We start from the raw sequence: 18638 nt of genomic DNA, 5'->3' as shown, positions 1-18638 counted from the left end.
TTCTTTCTAAGGTTTATATTCACATTACAAATTGCCTCTTCCGTTAATTTGTGGTTAGACTAATTAACAATTTTTACTTAGGTCAACAATTTATTTATTTAAAATGCCAATTTTACCCCTACCTCCCCCTTTCTCTTTATGGATGTTGTGCAAAACCATTTGCAAAAACCCAAAAAAAAAAAATAAAAATCATTTGTAGAGACCCAAAAAATAAATAAATAAATAAAAATGAACAAATTATTTCAGAAACATCTCAGTAAACCATTTCATCAAACAAGTCAATGAATCTTACACACATTTCAATTAAAGTATCACCAGTTAATAAATATCAACCAAAACCTATTTCCAACTCTTAATCATGAACAAGCATATCCACTCTCTGCATCTCCTTCAACATTCAACACACAACCCTTAGCACTGAACCCAACACCCCCCAATCAACTCCTTATCTCCAATATCTAACGTCGAATCCGAGCTCTCCCATTTTAGTGGAAGGATATACTAGTTCGAATTCTAGGTCTCTTATATTGCACTTCATCGTTGGACATAAATGAGGGGTTCATGATCGATTCATTGCTTCTTGTTAGGAAATCAAATATATTAGGAAGTCTACTTCTTTTCAATTACTATCTGATCAATTTAAAAAGTCTAATCAATTTAGGAAGTCTAAGTTATTTTATTTTTCTTATATAAGGATGCGTATTGTAATGGTTTTGAGGAGGAGATTTAATAATATTAAGAGTTGAGGTGGCCAATCCCCAATTCAAAGGATTGTTGATGGCTGATCCCCAATCAAAAGATCAATTCAGGGTCTAGGGCTCTATCATTTGGTATCAGAGCATTCGATCTTTAAACTTTCATCTCTTTATACACTACCATTCATCATCAACAACATGTCAGTTAAGGAACTCAAAGAACAAGTTGCTGCTCTTACTACTAGGATGGATGTTATGTCTACTAATATGCAAGAGTTAATACGTGATAGACAAACCAATAATACCATTCTTTAGAATATCGAAGCGTTGTTGCAGGATAGGCAAGAACTACCTCGCCCCCAATGTAAAGCTCGCCTTGTCCAACTTGGTATCAATCTTAATCCACTTATACAACGCGGTGATGACGATCGGCGTGATGGTCCAAATTTCTAGGGTCGAACTCTCCGCATTGATTTTCCAAAATTTAACGGTATTGATCCTGAAGGGTGGTTGTTTCAGGTTGAATAATATCAAGAACTTAATGGTGTTTTAGATGCACAGATGGTTCCTTTGATTGCAGTGCACCTTCAAGGAGATGTTACTTCTTGGTATCGCCGAATTAAATAGTCCCTTAGGGTTTTGACTTTGCAACAATTTTTTGGAGCCATTTGCACCTGTTTTTGGTTCTCGACAACACATTGATCCTTGTAGTTCATTAGCTAAACTATCTCAGATTGGCACTGTTCATAAATTTATTACGGAGTTTGAGAGAATATGGTTACAGGTTTACTTGAGTCGCATCAAATTAGTATTTTTTCTTTCTGGACTTTGTGCTACACTACTAAAATTATGACTTTCTGCGTCTATCTTTTTGCGACCGTTTGTTTTGCGGTCGCAAAAATTCTCTTTTTAATTGACCCAACCGGGTTCTTAAAAATAAAAAAATAAAAAATCCCCAAATCACTAAAAAAACTTGGCCCGTCCCCCTTTTTTCCCCTTATTTCCCAAATCTGAACTCTCTCTCTCTCAAAATATGTCTGTCGCTCGACTCTCTCGCTCAAATCTCACTGTCTCTCTCACTAGACTCTCACTTTAAAGAAGATTTGAAAATTTTGATCGATTGTTGATGAAGATTTGAAGATTTCAATCTGCTGTTGATGAAGATTTCGATCGATCCATAATCGAGATTCATAATCGGTAAGCCTAAACACTTCTCTTTGTCCCTCTGTAATGTTTGGCACATCTTCATCGATTCATCTTCATCGCTCGAATCTTACTCTTTGTAATGTTTGACGTATCTTCATCGATTAATTTGTAATGTGTAAATTGAAACATTAATCGATTCAACTGTCTGTCTCTCTCTGTAATCTTGCTCTCCTCTCTGCTCTTCGTACTCTCTCTCTCTATATATATATAAATGTTGCTAATATATTGCTTAGTGTTGGTACTGTGAACGCCTATTTCTGAAATGTTTACTAGTTCTGAGCATTACTAAATAAAGACCTTTTTTTAAAAAAAAGGACTCCTAGACATGCTGTTGTTGATGAAGGTACCAGAAAACAGGGTGCTTCAAAGCTCTCCTTTGTTCAGATGTTTGATAGTTTTATTTGATGGATTTAATCATACTTCTGTAGTCAAAGTGATCTTCAGTAAATGGCATGTTTGATAGTTTTAGATGCATAAGTGGCATGACAGACATCCCAAGTCTTCATCCATATCTTCAGTAAGACTTTAGACCATACATGAGAGAGAGAGAGAGAGAGAGAGAGAGAGAGAGAGAGAGAACTTTCAGAGAGGTCACCACATAGAAGGGTAAACATAGTGCTAATCTAATGATATGAATGTTTGAGAATGTGACGAGCAGAAATAATTTCCTTTTCAATGTCAAATTGAAGTCCAATGCTTCCTATCTGGGGTAATATTGGCATTTCTCAAATAAAAATGATTACTATTTTGAGAAATGCAGTTGTGTTATCAATTTTAAGAGTGCATGCCTCCGAACATTACAAGTTGTTCTTATACTACTACATTACAAAACTCATGTTGAGTTCTTTTGAATGATGTAGAGCAAATGAATTATGAAAAGAGAGAATCATGATCTTGCATGGTGCACATTTAGGCCTCATCTAATGAAGCTTTGGGTCAATCCAAGATTTAGTTACATTTCATATAAAGAGTAAGTTACTGGTATAGTTTTACCAATGTTTTCTTATGTTTTAGAAGTTAAAGATATTTTGGTTAGCTTGACTTTGCTATAAGATGGGCTATGATGATGGCCTATGAGGTAAAAATCAGTCAAATTAAGTTATTGGGTCATTATATTAGGTACATAATGTTCTTAATGAAAACAAAAAAGATATTAATGAAAACAGAGAACGCTGATGGCCTATGAGTTAAAAATAAGTCAAACTAAGTTATTGGGTCATTATATTAGGTATATAATGTTCTTAATGAAAACAAAAAAGATATTAATGAAAACAGAGAAGTTTCTTAATGACCACACTTGAAATGAAAAATAATAGGAATCCACCAGTCTAACCACAGAAACCAATTTGATCAAACAGGATCCTATTGGATCCAAATCCAAGGATGATTTGACTCATATGTTTTCATTGGAAGTTGAGCCTATTACTACGTCTGAGCAGAACAGGGCACACTATAAGATAGAAATTTGCATTAAACAAAAATTAGCATGTCAAATATAACAAATTACTTTATTATAGGGCTTCATCATTTGTTCTTAATTCATAGAGATTGGAGTATGTGATTTAATTTTGCTGTTTAATGTTTTCCTTTCCTTTCTTTGCGAACACTTCCTGGCCCCCATTGTACTCCTTTTATCCTTTTCTTAGCATTAACATAATTCTTGCTCATCAAAAAAAAAAAAAAAAAAAAAAAAATTGGAATCTGAAATCAACCTGATCATAGAATCCGAGGATCCAGATAAGCATAGCCTGCAATCATAAAAGTTGAAACCATTATTACTAACTTGCGGGACCAAAAACATTATATATGTAGTGTGGTAATATTACACATCAGGATGAGCCATTAAAATAGAATGAAAAGACAGCTGATTCGGTCTAGAAAGATGCAACCACACAAATTTGGAACATATTTCAAGCATCCAGCAGGTGTTTGGAATTTAAACTTTGAGGGAGACATTGTGCTGCTGAAAACTATAAGCGATAATATGATCTTTTTTTAATCTAACTTATCGCAATCACTAATTGTAACTGCTTCTCATGTATGGTCTAAAGTTTTATTTGATGGATTTAATCATAAATTCTCGCATTGATTTACCATTTTGATTCGTACCAAATTCTTATGCGGTGAAGCCTTGAGATATCACATTTGTTCTCCACCTTGATTACTGAAAAAAGGAATCGGATATACTAAAAGCCTTGTCTATTAGTTGTGCATCTTTTACAGCCTTCCACTTTCAGAGACGAAAAAATTTAATTGCCGAGCTTACTTCTAGCTTCCCCAATTTTGGAGTTATGAAGTTCGGTTGTTTAAGAAGTTCGAGATGCAAAAAAAATTTCCCCAGTCATCAACTTTGGGAATTTCTGTAGCTTTTGTAGTTTATTTTGTTTTTTAAATTACATTCTGCATTTGACAATCGATTTTAAATTTCTATTTATTATTGTGTGGGTGATTTTCCGACCACACTGCCCGCTTAGTAACCAGCTGGAGAGCACTGGCAGAATAGATGGCACCTGACTGACCTGCAACAGAAATATAAGCATCCCGCGGTGGTTTCGACCACCCGGGGGCACTCCGACGATCAAGTCAGTATATCTCTCAAAGATAAATCAAGTACTAAACTCACAAGCTTGAGTATCAAAGGCATACCTTAGACCCATGGGGGTGCCTCTCTTTTATAGCCAATACAATCCTAGTCCCAATAGGAGCCTGGCCCTAATGGACTTAGGATTACTGCTAATCTGGGACTTCCAGTGGGATTAGGATAAACTCTCTAAGAGTCTTATCTTTACCCAAACTGAAGTCTTTTCCCAATCTAGGACTCTTGTCCATATCCAAGTTGAGTTCCCTCTTTATTTTAGGACTCTTATCCCTTATCTGCTTATCTCGGATTCCGATATCTTCGGAGATAACCTCGGCCTTGCCGAGATCATCTCGGCGTCACGACCAGGACACGTGGCACCTCGGCTGATACGTCGGCGTCACCTTGCCACGTGTTGGTACTCAGAAAATATATCCCCACAACTGCCCCCTAGGTTCTATTACCTCGGCATTCTGAGGTGATGGAACCTACACTGTTTCGTTCATCTGTGCCCCTCTGTCCGAGATCAAACTCGCCGACCTCAAAGTTCCCTGGACTTCGCTGTCACTGATGTCAAGAATCAAGTTTCATGCTTTCCAAGCTGCTTGAAATCGCACCTCCTAGCCGAGGTTCTGGTTCCATTAATTCGAAAATTCCAAGAGTTTTTGCAACTGCTCCACTCACACTCTCTGGTGAGTTCCTGATTTCCAGTCACTTATTTGACTCCGGCGATTTTCATATCGGCGTTCATTTCACTTTTGTAGGTTCATAAACTCTTTTATTAAGCTCAATCTTTCATAACTCTTTTGAATCCGTTTACTTGCCCTCTGTTGTCTTCTATTTTCGTCTGTCTTCAAGTTTTTGATTTATTACTAAAATGCCTGGAACTGTTCTTGTCATATCCGCTTTCTGTTGCTAGCATCATGTCTGGGTCATTACTTTCTTATTCTTCACATACTTACTTAGTGCCTGTGTACTTGGCTTTATTCTTGAACTTTGTCGTCTTCTTGACTATTTTTCTCTTTTCTCATTTAATCCTCTGGCTTCTTCTCTTTCTAGCTCTTTTGCTTAAATCCGTCATTTGTTCCAAGCTTTCAAGCTTCTGCAATTGTCTTCGTTTCTCTTCTCCGGTGAAGCTTTACGTCATTCTGTCATTGTCGTCAGACTTCGGCGATTCTTATTCCGTCTTCCCTCTTTCTGGTAAGCCACTGTTCCTCCTGGTTTTATTTCTTGTTGCTTTCCAAGAAGCTCTGCTTCATTGTTTAATCACCATTGCTTGTTTTACCCGTTATTTCCAAATCATCTTCTTGAATACACACTGTTCACACATCTGTTGATTTCCACCACTATTCTTGGCTTGACACACTTGTGCAATCTTTTTGTCTTGATTTCTTGGTAGCTTCATCACCATTCTTGTTTATGAATTACATTCTTGTTTCTGTTTTCTGTGTCTTTTCCCAGATTTTTTGCTTTCAATCCTTGCTTTCAAAACTTCGAGGTGCCAATCGCCAAGAAGAGCTTTGATCAAACTCTTCAGGAGGTTGATGCTGAGCTCGTGGCTGAGAAGGCTGCTGAGAAGCTCTTTCCAACTGTCTTCTGGGGGTGAGACATAACCTACCGCTGATGCCGAGTAGTTTGCTTTAAAATTGATGCCGAGGTAGCGGTAGAGAAGCTCCTCCAACTGACTGCCGAGGTTGAACCATTGTCGTCCGTCGAAGTAGATTAGTCCGACGTTCTTGCTTTCAGTCCCTAGTTTTTTAAGGTCTTCATTTTTGTACTTGCCAACCTTCTCAGCTCTTAACAAGCTAGTTGGTCATCTCGGTTGATCATATCTCGGAAACGTCTTTCAGTGTTATCTTGGCTATACCAAACTTGTAAATTGCTACAAATTTCAACAAGTGGTAGACTTCATAATCTTCGGTTAACTCATTTTGTAATTTGCTCAAAAATTTCAACAAGTGTTAACATTTCTTGCTCCTTAATTATCATTTATTCCCCATGTACCTTCTCCTTGCCCCCTAATGTGAACATAAGTTGCACTTAGGATCACTTTAGGAAAGTTGGCTTCGTACCGTGGTCACAGACCTGATGTGTTCTTCTTTTGCCGATGTATTAAACTTCTGGTATTTTAATTCACCCCCTTTAGACCCTCTTTCTTTTGGCATTTGCAAACTATCATCCCTGTTTCTTGAAGCATTTATTTTTTTCACAATTCTGGTCACCACTTCTGGCGTGCATTTAGTGGTTCTATTCTAATCAAAACGACGTTTGACTCCGGCAAATCTTTTGCCGACATTTAACTTTGTGCACTTTTTAACTTGTAAATTCTCTCAGAATTTCAACAAGTGTAAAACATCATTTCGGTTTAACTTCGGTTAAGTATCATCTCAATTTAACTTCAGTTAAATATCACCTCAGTTTAACTTCGGTTAAACATCATCTCGGCTTAACTTCGGTTAAGCATGATCTCAGTTTTTGAAGTTTTTCCTTTTTTTGTCGCTTGTACTCTTGTACCTTTTTGTTCTTTAGATAATGTAAGCTCTGCATATGGCCGATGTGCCTCCTTGTTCTTCAATGTCTAATTCAACTTTCCTTCTCTGAATGAAGCGCTCTTCGTCACCCTCCTAGACGAGGATTTTCTTCAGTGTCTCTTTACTCTTTTTGGCTGGCTCCTTGCCGACATCATCTAGGACCTCCATGTCCTCGTCTTCAATCTCTGCCTTTCCTGGTTCCCAAATGTTGCAGGTAGTTTTCATTACTGCCATGGAGCAATTCTTTACCTGCAGTTGGTCTCCTCTGACTTCTTCAATCCTATGTTCTGTGGGGAACCGCAATAGTTGATGCAACGTTGAGGGAACTACCCCCATTGCATGCAACCATCGCCTTCCCAAGATGATGTTGTAAGGTGAAGGTGTGTCAATCACGACGAATTCTGTTTTGATCTTCTTCTAACTGCTCTTGCAAGATTCTATACTTAGAATATTGTGCATGCCTTTCATACTTTGCCTCCTTTGTGCAATCTTCTCGGGGTTACATACCTCGGGTATAATAGCTACAAAACTTTTACTTCGGCAAGATACTGACCTGAAAACTTTTCATAAATTCTAACAAGTGCGAAACATATACTACTCAATGTTAACTTTGTAAACTTTTTCTCAAGTTTCAACAAGTGTTTAAACGGTGATCTCGGTCTAGTCTACTTGTAAATTGTTACAAATTTCAACAAGGATTAACATAAACTGTAACAGGGATCAACAAGGATTAACATAACAAGTGTTAAACAATAATCTATTTGTAAATTCCTACGAATTTCAACAAGTGTTTAAACAATATACTTAGCTTTTACCTCAACCTGTAAATTGCTGCAAATTTCAACAGATGATCACATGTCGGCTTAACATTATCTTGTAAATTGCTACAAATTTCAACAAGTGTTAAGCATCTTCTCTGGTTTAACCAACCTGTAGATTGCTACAAGTGTGCAGACTATAACCTCGGCTTCACTTCGACTTGTAAATTGCTACAAATTTCAACAAGTGAAGAGAAACAGTAATCTCGGCTTAACTCCAACTTGTAAATTGCTACAAATTTCAACAAGTGAAGATAAGGAATCAGCTTAACTCCAACTTGTAAATTGCTACAAATTTCAACAAGTGAAGATAAGGAATCAGCTTAATTCCAACTTGTAAATTGCTACAAATTTCAACAAGTGAATTAAGGAATCAGCTTGACTCCAACTTGTAAATTGCTACAAATTTCAACAAGTGAAGACAAGGAATCAGCTTGACTCCAACTTGTAAATTGCTACAAATTTCAACAAGTGGAGACAAGGAATCAGCTTGACTCCAACTTGTAAATTGCTACAAATTTCAACAAGTGGAGACAAGGAATCATCTTGACTCCAACTTGTAAATTGCTACAAATTTCAACAAGTGGAGACAAGGAATCATCTCGGCTTAATTTCAATTAAGCATCATCTCGGCTTAACTTCGGTTAAGCATCATCTCGGCTTAACTTCGGTTAAGCATCATCTTCGGCTTAACTTCGGTTAAGCATTATCTCGGCTTAACTTCGGTTAAGCATCGTCTCGGCTTAACTTCGGTTAAGCATCGTCTCGGCTTAACTTCGGTTAAGCATTATCTCGGTTTAACTTCGGCTAAGCATCATATTGGTTTAACCAACTTGTAAATTGCTACAAATTTCAACAAGTGATAACCGCATTCTTCTTCTCTTTGCCCCCAATGTGAACTTAAAATCCACTTGGGTTCTCATCATGTAGCTTCGACCTTGTCGCCGAGGTTGAATTCAATCCGAGGTTGTCGGCCTTGGTTTCTCTATTGATCTTACTTGGCTCCAACCTGAGTTTGATTTTCGGCCTCGCATCGGCGAGCCGTTTCTCTTTTCTTGTTCCGATGCCTTTGTTCCTGGCATGTCTTCCTCGGCCCTAGCATACTTCTCAATTCTGGCCAACTTTAGTCTGATCTTGTGTGTTTCCTTTTTATCTTCTGGGATTTGAGATCTGCTCATTGTGCTCTTCTCTTCTCGGACTCAGGTCCTGAGATCTTATCTTCTGGAATCTTGGATCTACTCACTCAGGTTGAGCTCTTCTTTTCTCGGACCTACTCATCTAGGCTGAGATCATGTCTTTTGGGATCTGGGATCCGGGATTTGCTCACTCAGGTTGAGCTCTTCTATACTTGAATGTTATCTTCTTGGGAGCGCTCATGCCCCCTGTCTTTGCATCCCTTCTGGAAGGGTCTTCGTTCCTCCGCAGGTATCTATCATTCCATACCTGGAGATTGTCTTCGTTGCTTCGATCTGTTGTCTTTAGTGCGTCACCTTCCTGGCTGGCGTCTTTGACTCCGTGACTCTGGTCACGGGTTTCTGTGTTGCGATCGTCCCCTTCAATGTCGAGATCGATAGGTCTCCTACTCCCAGTAGGAGCATTGTCTCTAATCTGATCCTTCTGTCCGTCATTGGCCATCTATTCTTCTTTCTTTCCCACAGACGGCGCCAAATTGTGTGGGTGATTTTCCGACCACACTGCCCGCTTAGTAACCAGCTGGAGAGCACTGGCAGAATAGATGGCACCTGACTGACCTGCAACAGAAATATAAGCATCCCGCGGTGGTTTCGACCACCCGGGGGCACTCCGACGATCAAGTCAGTATATCTCTCAAAGATAAATCAAGTACTAAACTCACAAGCTTGAGTATCAAAGGCATACCTTAGACCCATGGGGGTGCCTCTCTTTTATAGCCAATACAATCCTAGTCCCAATAGGAGCCTGGCCCTAATGGACTTAGGATTACTGCTAATCTGGGACTTCCAGTGGGATTAGGATAAACTCTCTAAGAGTCTTATCTTTACCCAAACTGAAGTCTTTTCCCAATCTAGGACTCTTGTCCATATCCAAGTTGAGTTCCCTCTTTATTTTAGGACTCTTATCCCTTATCTGCTTATCTCGGATTCCGATATCTTCGGAGATAACCTCGGCCTTGCTGAGATCATCTCGGCGTCACGACCAGGACACGTGGCACCTCGGCTGATACGTCGGCGTCACCTTGCCACGTGTTGGTACTCAGAAAATATATCCCCACAATTATCACTAGAATGTTAATGATATGAAAAGCCATAGTTATACTTCATTGAGTTGATTAAACTCTCAAACATAGCATAAAACAAGGAAAGACTCTAAGCTCAAATCTCATTGCTTGTCCAATAATAAATTATATCCATGTGTTTATTCACTCTTGGGGAGGAGTTTGGCCACACATGAGGTGCGGTGCTTCTTAGTTTATAAATTAGAACTGCTTTTAGGAGTAATTGGCTCACCTCTGTGGACTAGGATGGCAAATAACTATCTTGAAATTAGTAATAAGATTGCTATGATACCCTTTGTAGTGCATTTCCATAGATTATGATGTTCCATCCAATTTTTACCAAATACTATAGTATGGTAGTCATTTAAATCAAATTGAGTAGTTACAAATAGTCATGCTGAATTCCAATTGTGGTATATCTATCGTAGCTATTTGCTGCATTTCCAGCCTCATATATAACAATGTACAATTTGTTGTAGGCGTGTGGATCATATATAAAAATAAACAAGCACTCACCAACTACTACTTGTTATTGCCTAATGCTATCTTTAAATTGTCTTAGCTATTGAGTCCAAATTAATTTTCTGTTTTTATTTGTTTTGCATATGGTAAGGTTCTTGCAATGGATCCTGATTCTCTCAGAAGTCATCCTTCTCCATTTCACAAGTTGAAGCATCTACAGTTGACACAAGGAGGATCATCCTCGTCTTTATCTCTACCGCTAAATGTGATTAACTACTTGAGCCAAGGTTCATGTGGCGGAACCTTGGTTATGAACTTCTTCCCTAGGTAATAATCGATCCATTTTTATCCATGTTTGTATCCTTTAAATGCACATACCTTATCTAAATAATTTTAAAAGTTAAAATTTGGTACAAACTACCTTGTTCAACTTATGATGTAATCTTTACTTTGATTTTGTTTTTTTTGTCTTGTTTATGTCCTTCATTTTTTAGGGGCTTGGCTCATCTAAATGACACCTCAAGAGGCCTTGAAAATTTGATTGGGCTGCAGGCCTATGAACCGAATACCAAGAGAGAGCCAAGTTCTGTATGCTGGAAGGACTTCTGCTCTCACCTTTATAGTGAAATAATTCATCTTTGTTGCTTGGGACATTTTGGTTGGCATCAATTATAGGTTGCCAAAGCATAAGTGGAAGTGTTTGCTGAAATGATTTTGATGAATATGGGTGCAAGTGTTTGCTGTATCTATTATGTAGATAAATTACAGGTGTGGAACACTGTACGGAGCATCATGTGGCTTGGGTTTCATACCTAAAGTACTTGCTTTTTCACTTCCAGAACTCCATTAAAAAAATTAGGAGCCACTTGATTTTTTATTTTTGTTACCAAAAATAGTAAAGAATTGTATATCATATCAGATACTTTGTAAAGAATTATTACCAAAAATAGTAAAGAATTGTATATCGTAGAAAATGTAAAATTAATTTTTCTTGTGGCAAAATTAGGAGCCACTTGATTTTTTATTTTTGTTCTAGTATTATATCCCTATATTGCTTGCGTTGCCTCTTCTCTTATGTGTCCCAGTGTCCTTTGAAGTTATTTTTGACAAAATACTTGATTCCCATATTTTGTAGTCTTGATATTGAATATTTTTTACTTTTAAGTGCTTGTTCTATATAGGTACATGATTTCGGTTTCTGTTTGATTTTGCAGAGTGAGATGTCAAATGATATGTTTTGTGATGAAATTTTTGGAGAGTTACCTGCTGGAGTTCGTAAAACAGTAAGTCTTGTGCTTAATTTTTTTTTTAATCCATTATATGCTGGTATATTCTTTTACCTTGGTTGCAGTATCCTATTGTCAGTTGGCCTTTAATAAGAAATCATAAATGAGACATGTTGTCACTAGTCCAGAAAATGTACAAGTCTTTCTTTTTAATGTATCATATAACTCTGTATTAATTTATACCTTTACGTTTAACATGTACTGGCTTGTCTTTAGGTTTTCTTTCTTGGTTCATTATGACTTATTAATCAGCTCCAGCAGCTAGGCAAAACTTGAGGGAAACAATTTCGTGCATGTATGAATGTTTCATAATTAGATAATGGATTATAGTTTGTGAATTTTGTTTCCCTCAATGTTTTGAGAAAAACAATTTTGTGCATGCATGAACTAAACTTTTTCTATGGAGCTGATTCTTTGTTACTTAATTTAAGTAATTGCGGCTTTGGTCTGTAAATGGAATTTCTGAGAACGACGTGAATTGGAGGTTCGGTTTGATTCGTCTGATAAGCATGGGTTTGAGGTTTGAGCTGCTGATCTTGAGATTGGGGTCATCCCCCTTTTTGTACATTTTTCCGGCCTCTATGATTAACTCTTTTCAAACTAGTATTGATTCTAAGAACAATTTTGAACTTCTTTGTACCGCTATTGGAAAAGGTTTTGGCATCCAAGTAAGTCAATTAATGTGCTCTTTGTATCCATTTTTGTTTTGGCATCCAAGTTAGTCAACTAATATATTGATGTATATTTTTGCAGGTAGTGTTGAGGGAGTAGTTGATATGATTGAGTAGGTGATATTGAGAGTTAAATTCAGTTTTTTTTTTTTTAGTACTTGAATCTATTAGTATTTTGTATAAATACTTTTAAGGATGGTTGATGGATATTTGTTTTGTGTGTATAGAAGTTTATATTTTGTATGCACATTATTTTTTTTTTTTTTGAAGAAAGATAATTTTGTTGAGGGAAGTGATGGAAAATAATACATGTGTATTAGAATTTTTGCAAATATCACTTTATATTTATTGTATATACTACTTGAATATATATATATATATATATATATATATGAGACTATAGGTTGCTAAAACATTGTAGGTATTTTATTTATTTATATTTTTTTTGCATCGGTAACAAGATGGTCGCTAATACATTGTAGGTATTTTTTTAATTTTTTTGCGACGGCAAAATATTAGTCGCGATAAGTAGATTAGGCGGTCGCAAATAGTTTGCGACTGCTATTTTGCGGTCGCAAAAAATATTTGCCACCCCCACATTCGCGACCCCCATTTGCCGTCGCATGGGCCGTCGCAAAAAATCTTTTGCGACTGTTTTTTATTATTTGCGACGGTTTATAGCGGTCGCAAAAAGTGATTTTTTTAGTAGTGAAGGAAGTATTTGACAAACTATTATGAAACACCTGAGAGAGAAGAAAAACTGAGAAAGTAGAATACCAGGCTCGAGGAGCCTATTTAAGACCATAAAGAGCTTTCTTGAGTTTGCACACATGATTAGGATAAGAAGGACCACAAATCCCTGAGGTTGAGCCATGAATACTTCATCTTCAAGTGAGCCATGGATAAATGCATTGGAGATATCGAGCTGAGTAATAGGCCAATTATAATGAAGAGTAATGCAAATAAAGATGCGAATGGTGGGCTGCTTAGCAACAGGACTAAAGGTCTCATGAAAATCCATCCCCTCCTATTGCAAATAGCTTTTTGCCACAAGTCTGGCCTTGTACCGTGCAATACGACCATCAGGATGTCGTTTAATGCGAAAGACCCATTTACAGCCGATGGCCAATTTAGAAGAAGGCAAGGAAACAAGATCCCAGGTACCCTGAACTTGAAGAGCATTATACTCCTCTTGCATAGCTTTAAGCCAGACATCAGATTGAAGAGCTTCCTTGATAGTACTAGGTTCAGTAGTAAGAAGCTTAGTAGAGAGATCAGACATAGAAGTAACCTTTAAACAAACAGGAACTCTGGCTTTAGACCGAGTTGTCATAGGATGAGAATTAAGAGAGATAGTGGAGACAGGAGCTGCAGTTGGAGATGGCTGAGAGATAGGTAGAAGATCAATGGTAATAGAATTAATGGGAACAAAAGTGGGAAAATAGGGAATAAATGAAGAACTAGAAGAAGAAGAAGAAGAAGTAAAATTTGTTGACAAAGAAATAGTAAAGGGAGTAGGAATAGAAGATGATGGAGAAGAAGAGGAAGACCAAAAAAAAGAAGGAATAGAAGAAGAGGAAGAAGTGGAATAAGAATGAGATGAAGAAGAAGATAAAGAAAAAGGAAAACATCACTCATTAAAGAGAACATGCCTGGAGATGTAGATTTTACCAGAAATAGGGTCAAGACACCTATGACCTTTGATGGTAGAATGATATCCAATGAAGACACAAGGAATGGACTTTGGCTGGAGTTTATGAGAAACACATGGCTTAGCCATGGAATGCAGTGACAACCAAAGACCTTAAAAGAAGAGTAATCAGGCACAGAATGAAATAATGATTCAAATGGAGACACATTTCCAAGAACAGAACTAGGTATGCGATTAATAAAAAACACAGTTGTAGCAATTGCATCAAACCAGAAAGACAAAGGTAAAGAAGAATGGTGCAGAAGAGCAATGGCAGTTTCAATAACATGTCTATGTTTTCTTTCGGCAACACCATTCTGAGCCTGTGTGTAGGGACAACTAGTTTGATGAATGATGCCTTGAGAAGACAAATACAAATCCATTCTTTTATTCACAAACTCAGACCCATTATCTGTTCTCAAAATTTTGAGTGAAGTATGAAATTGATTTTCAGCATAGCTTTTGAAATGAAGAAACTTAGCATAAACTTTACTCTTGTAAAGTAAAGGATATATCCAAGTGAATCTAGTGTAATCATCAACAAATAAAACATAGAACTAAAATTTGGCATTCTCAGTAACAAATGGTCCCCATACATCACTATGAACTAAAGAAAAAGGAGAATTCACAGAAGAATTGGACAATTTGAATGGCAATCTATGTATTTTGGACATATTACAATCAATGCAAGGCATAAATTTATTTTTTTTAGAAGAAGAAACAGGTAAATGAGGAGCTAAACATTGGAATTTTTCATGAGAAATATGTCCTAGCCTTTTATGCTATAGCAGATCAGAAGTAGAAAAGCAGGATTGATAAGCATGTGGTGAACAAGGAAAAGAAGAACCACTGAACTGATAGAGACCATTGTTATTAACTCCTTTATGCAGAACTTGTTTCATGGCTTTGTCCTGAACCACAAAAGAATGAGCATCAAAAATAACAATGCAATTGTGATCTTTGGTCAACTGGTGCACAGAGAGAAGATTAGAGGAAATTGAAGGAACATCGATAAGATGGTTAAGATGAAAAGAATAAGTAGGAGTAGGTAAAAGACCTTGTCTAATACCATTACCTATAATGACTTAATCATGTCCTGTATAGGCTTAATACAAAGATAAATTTGCAAGATCATTTGTCATGTGGTTGGTGGCTGTAGAGTCAATGTACCAAGGCACTCTTGATTCTTGTGAAGTTGATTCCGAAGCAAGACTATGAGCTGCAGAGGCAGTATAGGCTTTAGGAGGACCAGGGCTTGAGGACTGATAGGATTGAGAAGTCTGTGATGCTATAGGTTAAAAATTTGGGTCCATATGGTACTAGCAATCAAAAGCTGAATGACTGAGACCACCACAGATCTAACATCCTTGAGATAAGACAAATCTGCCTTTATTTCGATTGTTGAACCTTCCTTGAGATTGCATATATCTACCTCCTCGTTCTCGATAAGAATTGTGACCTTTAGATTGTGAAAAACCACCTCTATCGGATCCAGAGTAGGAAGATTGAGAATCAAATCCAAAGTGTGAATAGTGGTGATTTGATCCTTTAGCTGTCGTGCAGGCAACATTGAGATCATTACTGGTGTTGGAACCTTTCATCTTAGCCTTAATATGAACTGATTCTGAACATAATAATGAACATAGTTCATCCATAGAAATAGCTTCAGATCTGGCGCGAATAGCTATAGTGAAAGCATCATATTCACTAGAAAGGCCATTTAAGGTCATTAAAACCAAATCCTCATTATCGACTTGTGTAGAGGCTGGTGATAATTGATCTGAAATTTTTTTGATTTTGAAAAGATATTCTTCTATTAATGAGGTTTTCTTAGAGATATTTTGAAGCTTATTTTTCAGTTGATGAATATGTGATCTAGACAAAGATGTAAATCGCTTTTCAAGAGCTTTCCATACCTTAAAACTGTGTTAAAGATGAAGAATGGATGAATAAACAGCAGGAGATAGTGTCGCAGTCAAACAGCTCAAGAGATGTCCATTGATTGTTTGCCAATTTGCATAATCTGGACTTGGAATTGATTTTCCAGATAAATCCATGATCTCTGAAGCAGGACATTGAATCAATCCTGTTACGAAGCCTAAGAGATTCATAGCACGTAGCATGTTTTGCATTTGATTCTTCCATATCAAGAAGTTGGTAGAATCAAGCTTGACAGTGACCAATGATCCAAAATTTGAGATGAGAAGATTGAGATTTGATGGTAAAAGAGGTGAATCTGCCATTGATGAACTTTGCTGGTTGGAGCTTTATTGTAGCTCTAATACCATTAGGGATGGCAATTTGAACTCGACCCGACGGGGACCCGACCCCCCGACCCCGAATTGAGCGGTTTTTTCTCCAAAAATACCCCCGACGGGCCGGGGATGGTATTTAAAAATAAATCCCCGATGATGTTCGGGCCGGGGACGGGGATACAGTTTCTAACCCCGGCCTCGCCCCGTTCAGCCCCCCGATTCTGTTCTTATATGTATATATGTACGTGTACTGTTTATATATATATATATATATTATTATATATATACGTGTGTTGTGTGTTTATTATTATATTATTATATATATGTTATTATATTATTATATCTATATGTGTGTTTGGTACAAACATAACACAGAATATATATGTGTGGTGTGTGAGTTGGCAGGCACAACAAATAACACACAGGCATCATTTGGTCTGGCATCATCGGGTCTAGTCTGGCCCCTCTCTCTCTCTTCTCTCTCTCAGTCTCACTCTCTAACACAACCACAGAGTTCCCTCACCGCCGACTCATCTCCCTCTCACGGAAGGTATCTCCGTCTTTCTCTCTTTCTCTCTCACGGATCTCATTCTCTCTCTCTCTGTCTCTCACAGAATTCCTTCTCTCTCTCTTTTTTTTGCTTTTATTCTTCAGATCTGGAAAATGTTGGAGATGAAGATGAAAATGTTGATGAAGATTTGTTGGTGATGAAAATGATTAAAATATTTTTTGATCTGTTAGATCTGTTGATGTTGTCGTTGTTGTTGATGAATTCATTTTCTGGAGCTTTTTTTTTTTTTTTTTTGTGTTGGCTGGGGATTTTCGGGATCAGGGAAACACGATCCCCATTAGGGGGCGGGGGTGGGGGCGGTAGTGGGTTCCCCGTCGGGGATCGGGGCCGGGGACGGGGGAGTTTCTACCATCGGGGATCGGGGATGGGAAGGGTGATCCCCGGTCCCGCCCCGCCCCGCCCCGCCCTGTTGCCATTCCTAAATACCATGAAGAAAAAGTGATTTTATTAATTCATCTCACAAACTGATTTGTATTACAGAACTTGTATATATAGAAAATGTTATAACTAAACTTCATAACAAACTCTCTAACTGACTAACTATACTAGCACACAACTCTCTAACTAAGTAACCATACTAGCACAACTGTATTGTGTTGAAGTACTAATATTACAATGGTGTGACTTAGCCAGCATCACAGTCTGACACTGAGCTAACAAGTGTGGCATCTGCTGCTGCTGTTGACACAGTGCCAGTGCCTCCTCTGCCACTTGATGCTTGTATCTTATTAGGTTTATGTATCCTAAATCTCAACAAAATGAAAATTAAATCAAATAAAAAAAGAAGAGTGAACTATGGTCTTCATTTACATTTTTTCTTACCTTAAGCATCTCCAATGAAATGCAAATTCAAGAGAGAGAGAGAGAGAGAACTAACCAGGAAATAAGGCAGGGTGATGAGTCTCTGAATGACAAGCCATTGAAAACCATAACCAATGAGACCGATGAAAGCAGCGATGAACATGACAACCCACAAAGGGAAATACAAGAGAGACACCCCTGAACACCACCCGAAGGCCTTTCCTATATCCAACGCCAACGATAGGTAGTTGAGTTGTAGCTGTCAAATCCCCAAAACCGACTTCAAATCCGTTGAGTAGGATGAGAAGTCGAAGTTTGTCCCCGTAAACGCCCGTATTTATGTACTCGCCACCAATATCATCCATTTCCTTGACTGCCCCACCATCATTCCTCCTTCTCCTCCTTCTCTCTCTCTACTATATCTATGACAAAAAGGATATATATACAAGGAGAGAGAGAGAGAGAGAGAGAAGAATTTCTGGTGAATCTTTCAAGGTTTGTCTTTCAGGAGATGGTTAATTAGGTTTTCTTCTTGTCAAATATTTGTTAGGTTGCATGTATATATATGTATGGTTTTCAGTTTTATCTTCCGTGTGAGTTTGTTAGCTATATCTATAAACGAGGGAAAAATATTTTAAGGTTATTAAATAATTTCATAAGAGATGCTATTTAGTGGGATGGTTCAGTGTAGTGCTTTACAGGTCGTTTTTATGAGAAAATCATATAATAGTTCTGGAGTGCTAAGTGGTTGTGCTCTCTCACTAAGGGGTTGTTTGGGGTGTTCTAAATAAGTGTATTTTTTATTTTTTTGAACTAAAAA

General features: G+C 37.5%; 1 protein-coding gene across 1 annotated transcript in view; it reads right to left on the bottom strand.

The window, feature by feature from the left end:
- The window catches only part of LOC114299699 (protein NUCLEAR FUSION DEFECTIVE 4), a 54917-nt gene extending 36899 nt beyond the window's left edge, over nt 1-18018 (bottom strand). Inside the window, exon 1 of the mRNA XM_082869217.1 lies at nt 17895-18018. Within this exon, the coding sequence (XP_082725343.1) occupies nt 17895-17981 (87 nt within the window). The 5' untranslated portion in view covers nt 17982-18018. The remainder of the gene's footprint in view (nt 1-17894) is intronic.
- Between the last annotated feature and the right edge of the window lie 620 nt (nt 18019-18638).

The sequence above is a fragment of the Camellia sinensis genome, chromosome 5 (genome assembly GCF_055761805.1).
Source record: "Camellia sinensis isolate YWXY chromosome 5, ASM5576180v1, whole genome shotgun sequence".
NCBI classification, from domain to species: domain Eukaryota; kingdom Viridiplantae; phylum Streptophyta; class Magnoliopsida; order Ericales; family Theaceae; genus Camellia; species Camellia sinensis.
Note: the sequence above shows the minus strand (reverse complement) of the source record. Positions and strands in the feature narration are given on the sequence as shown.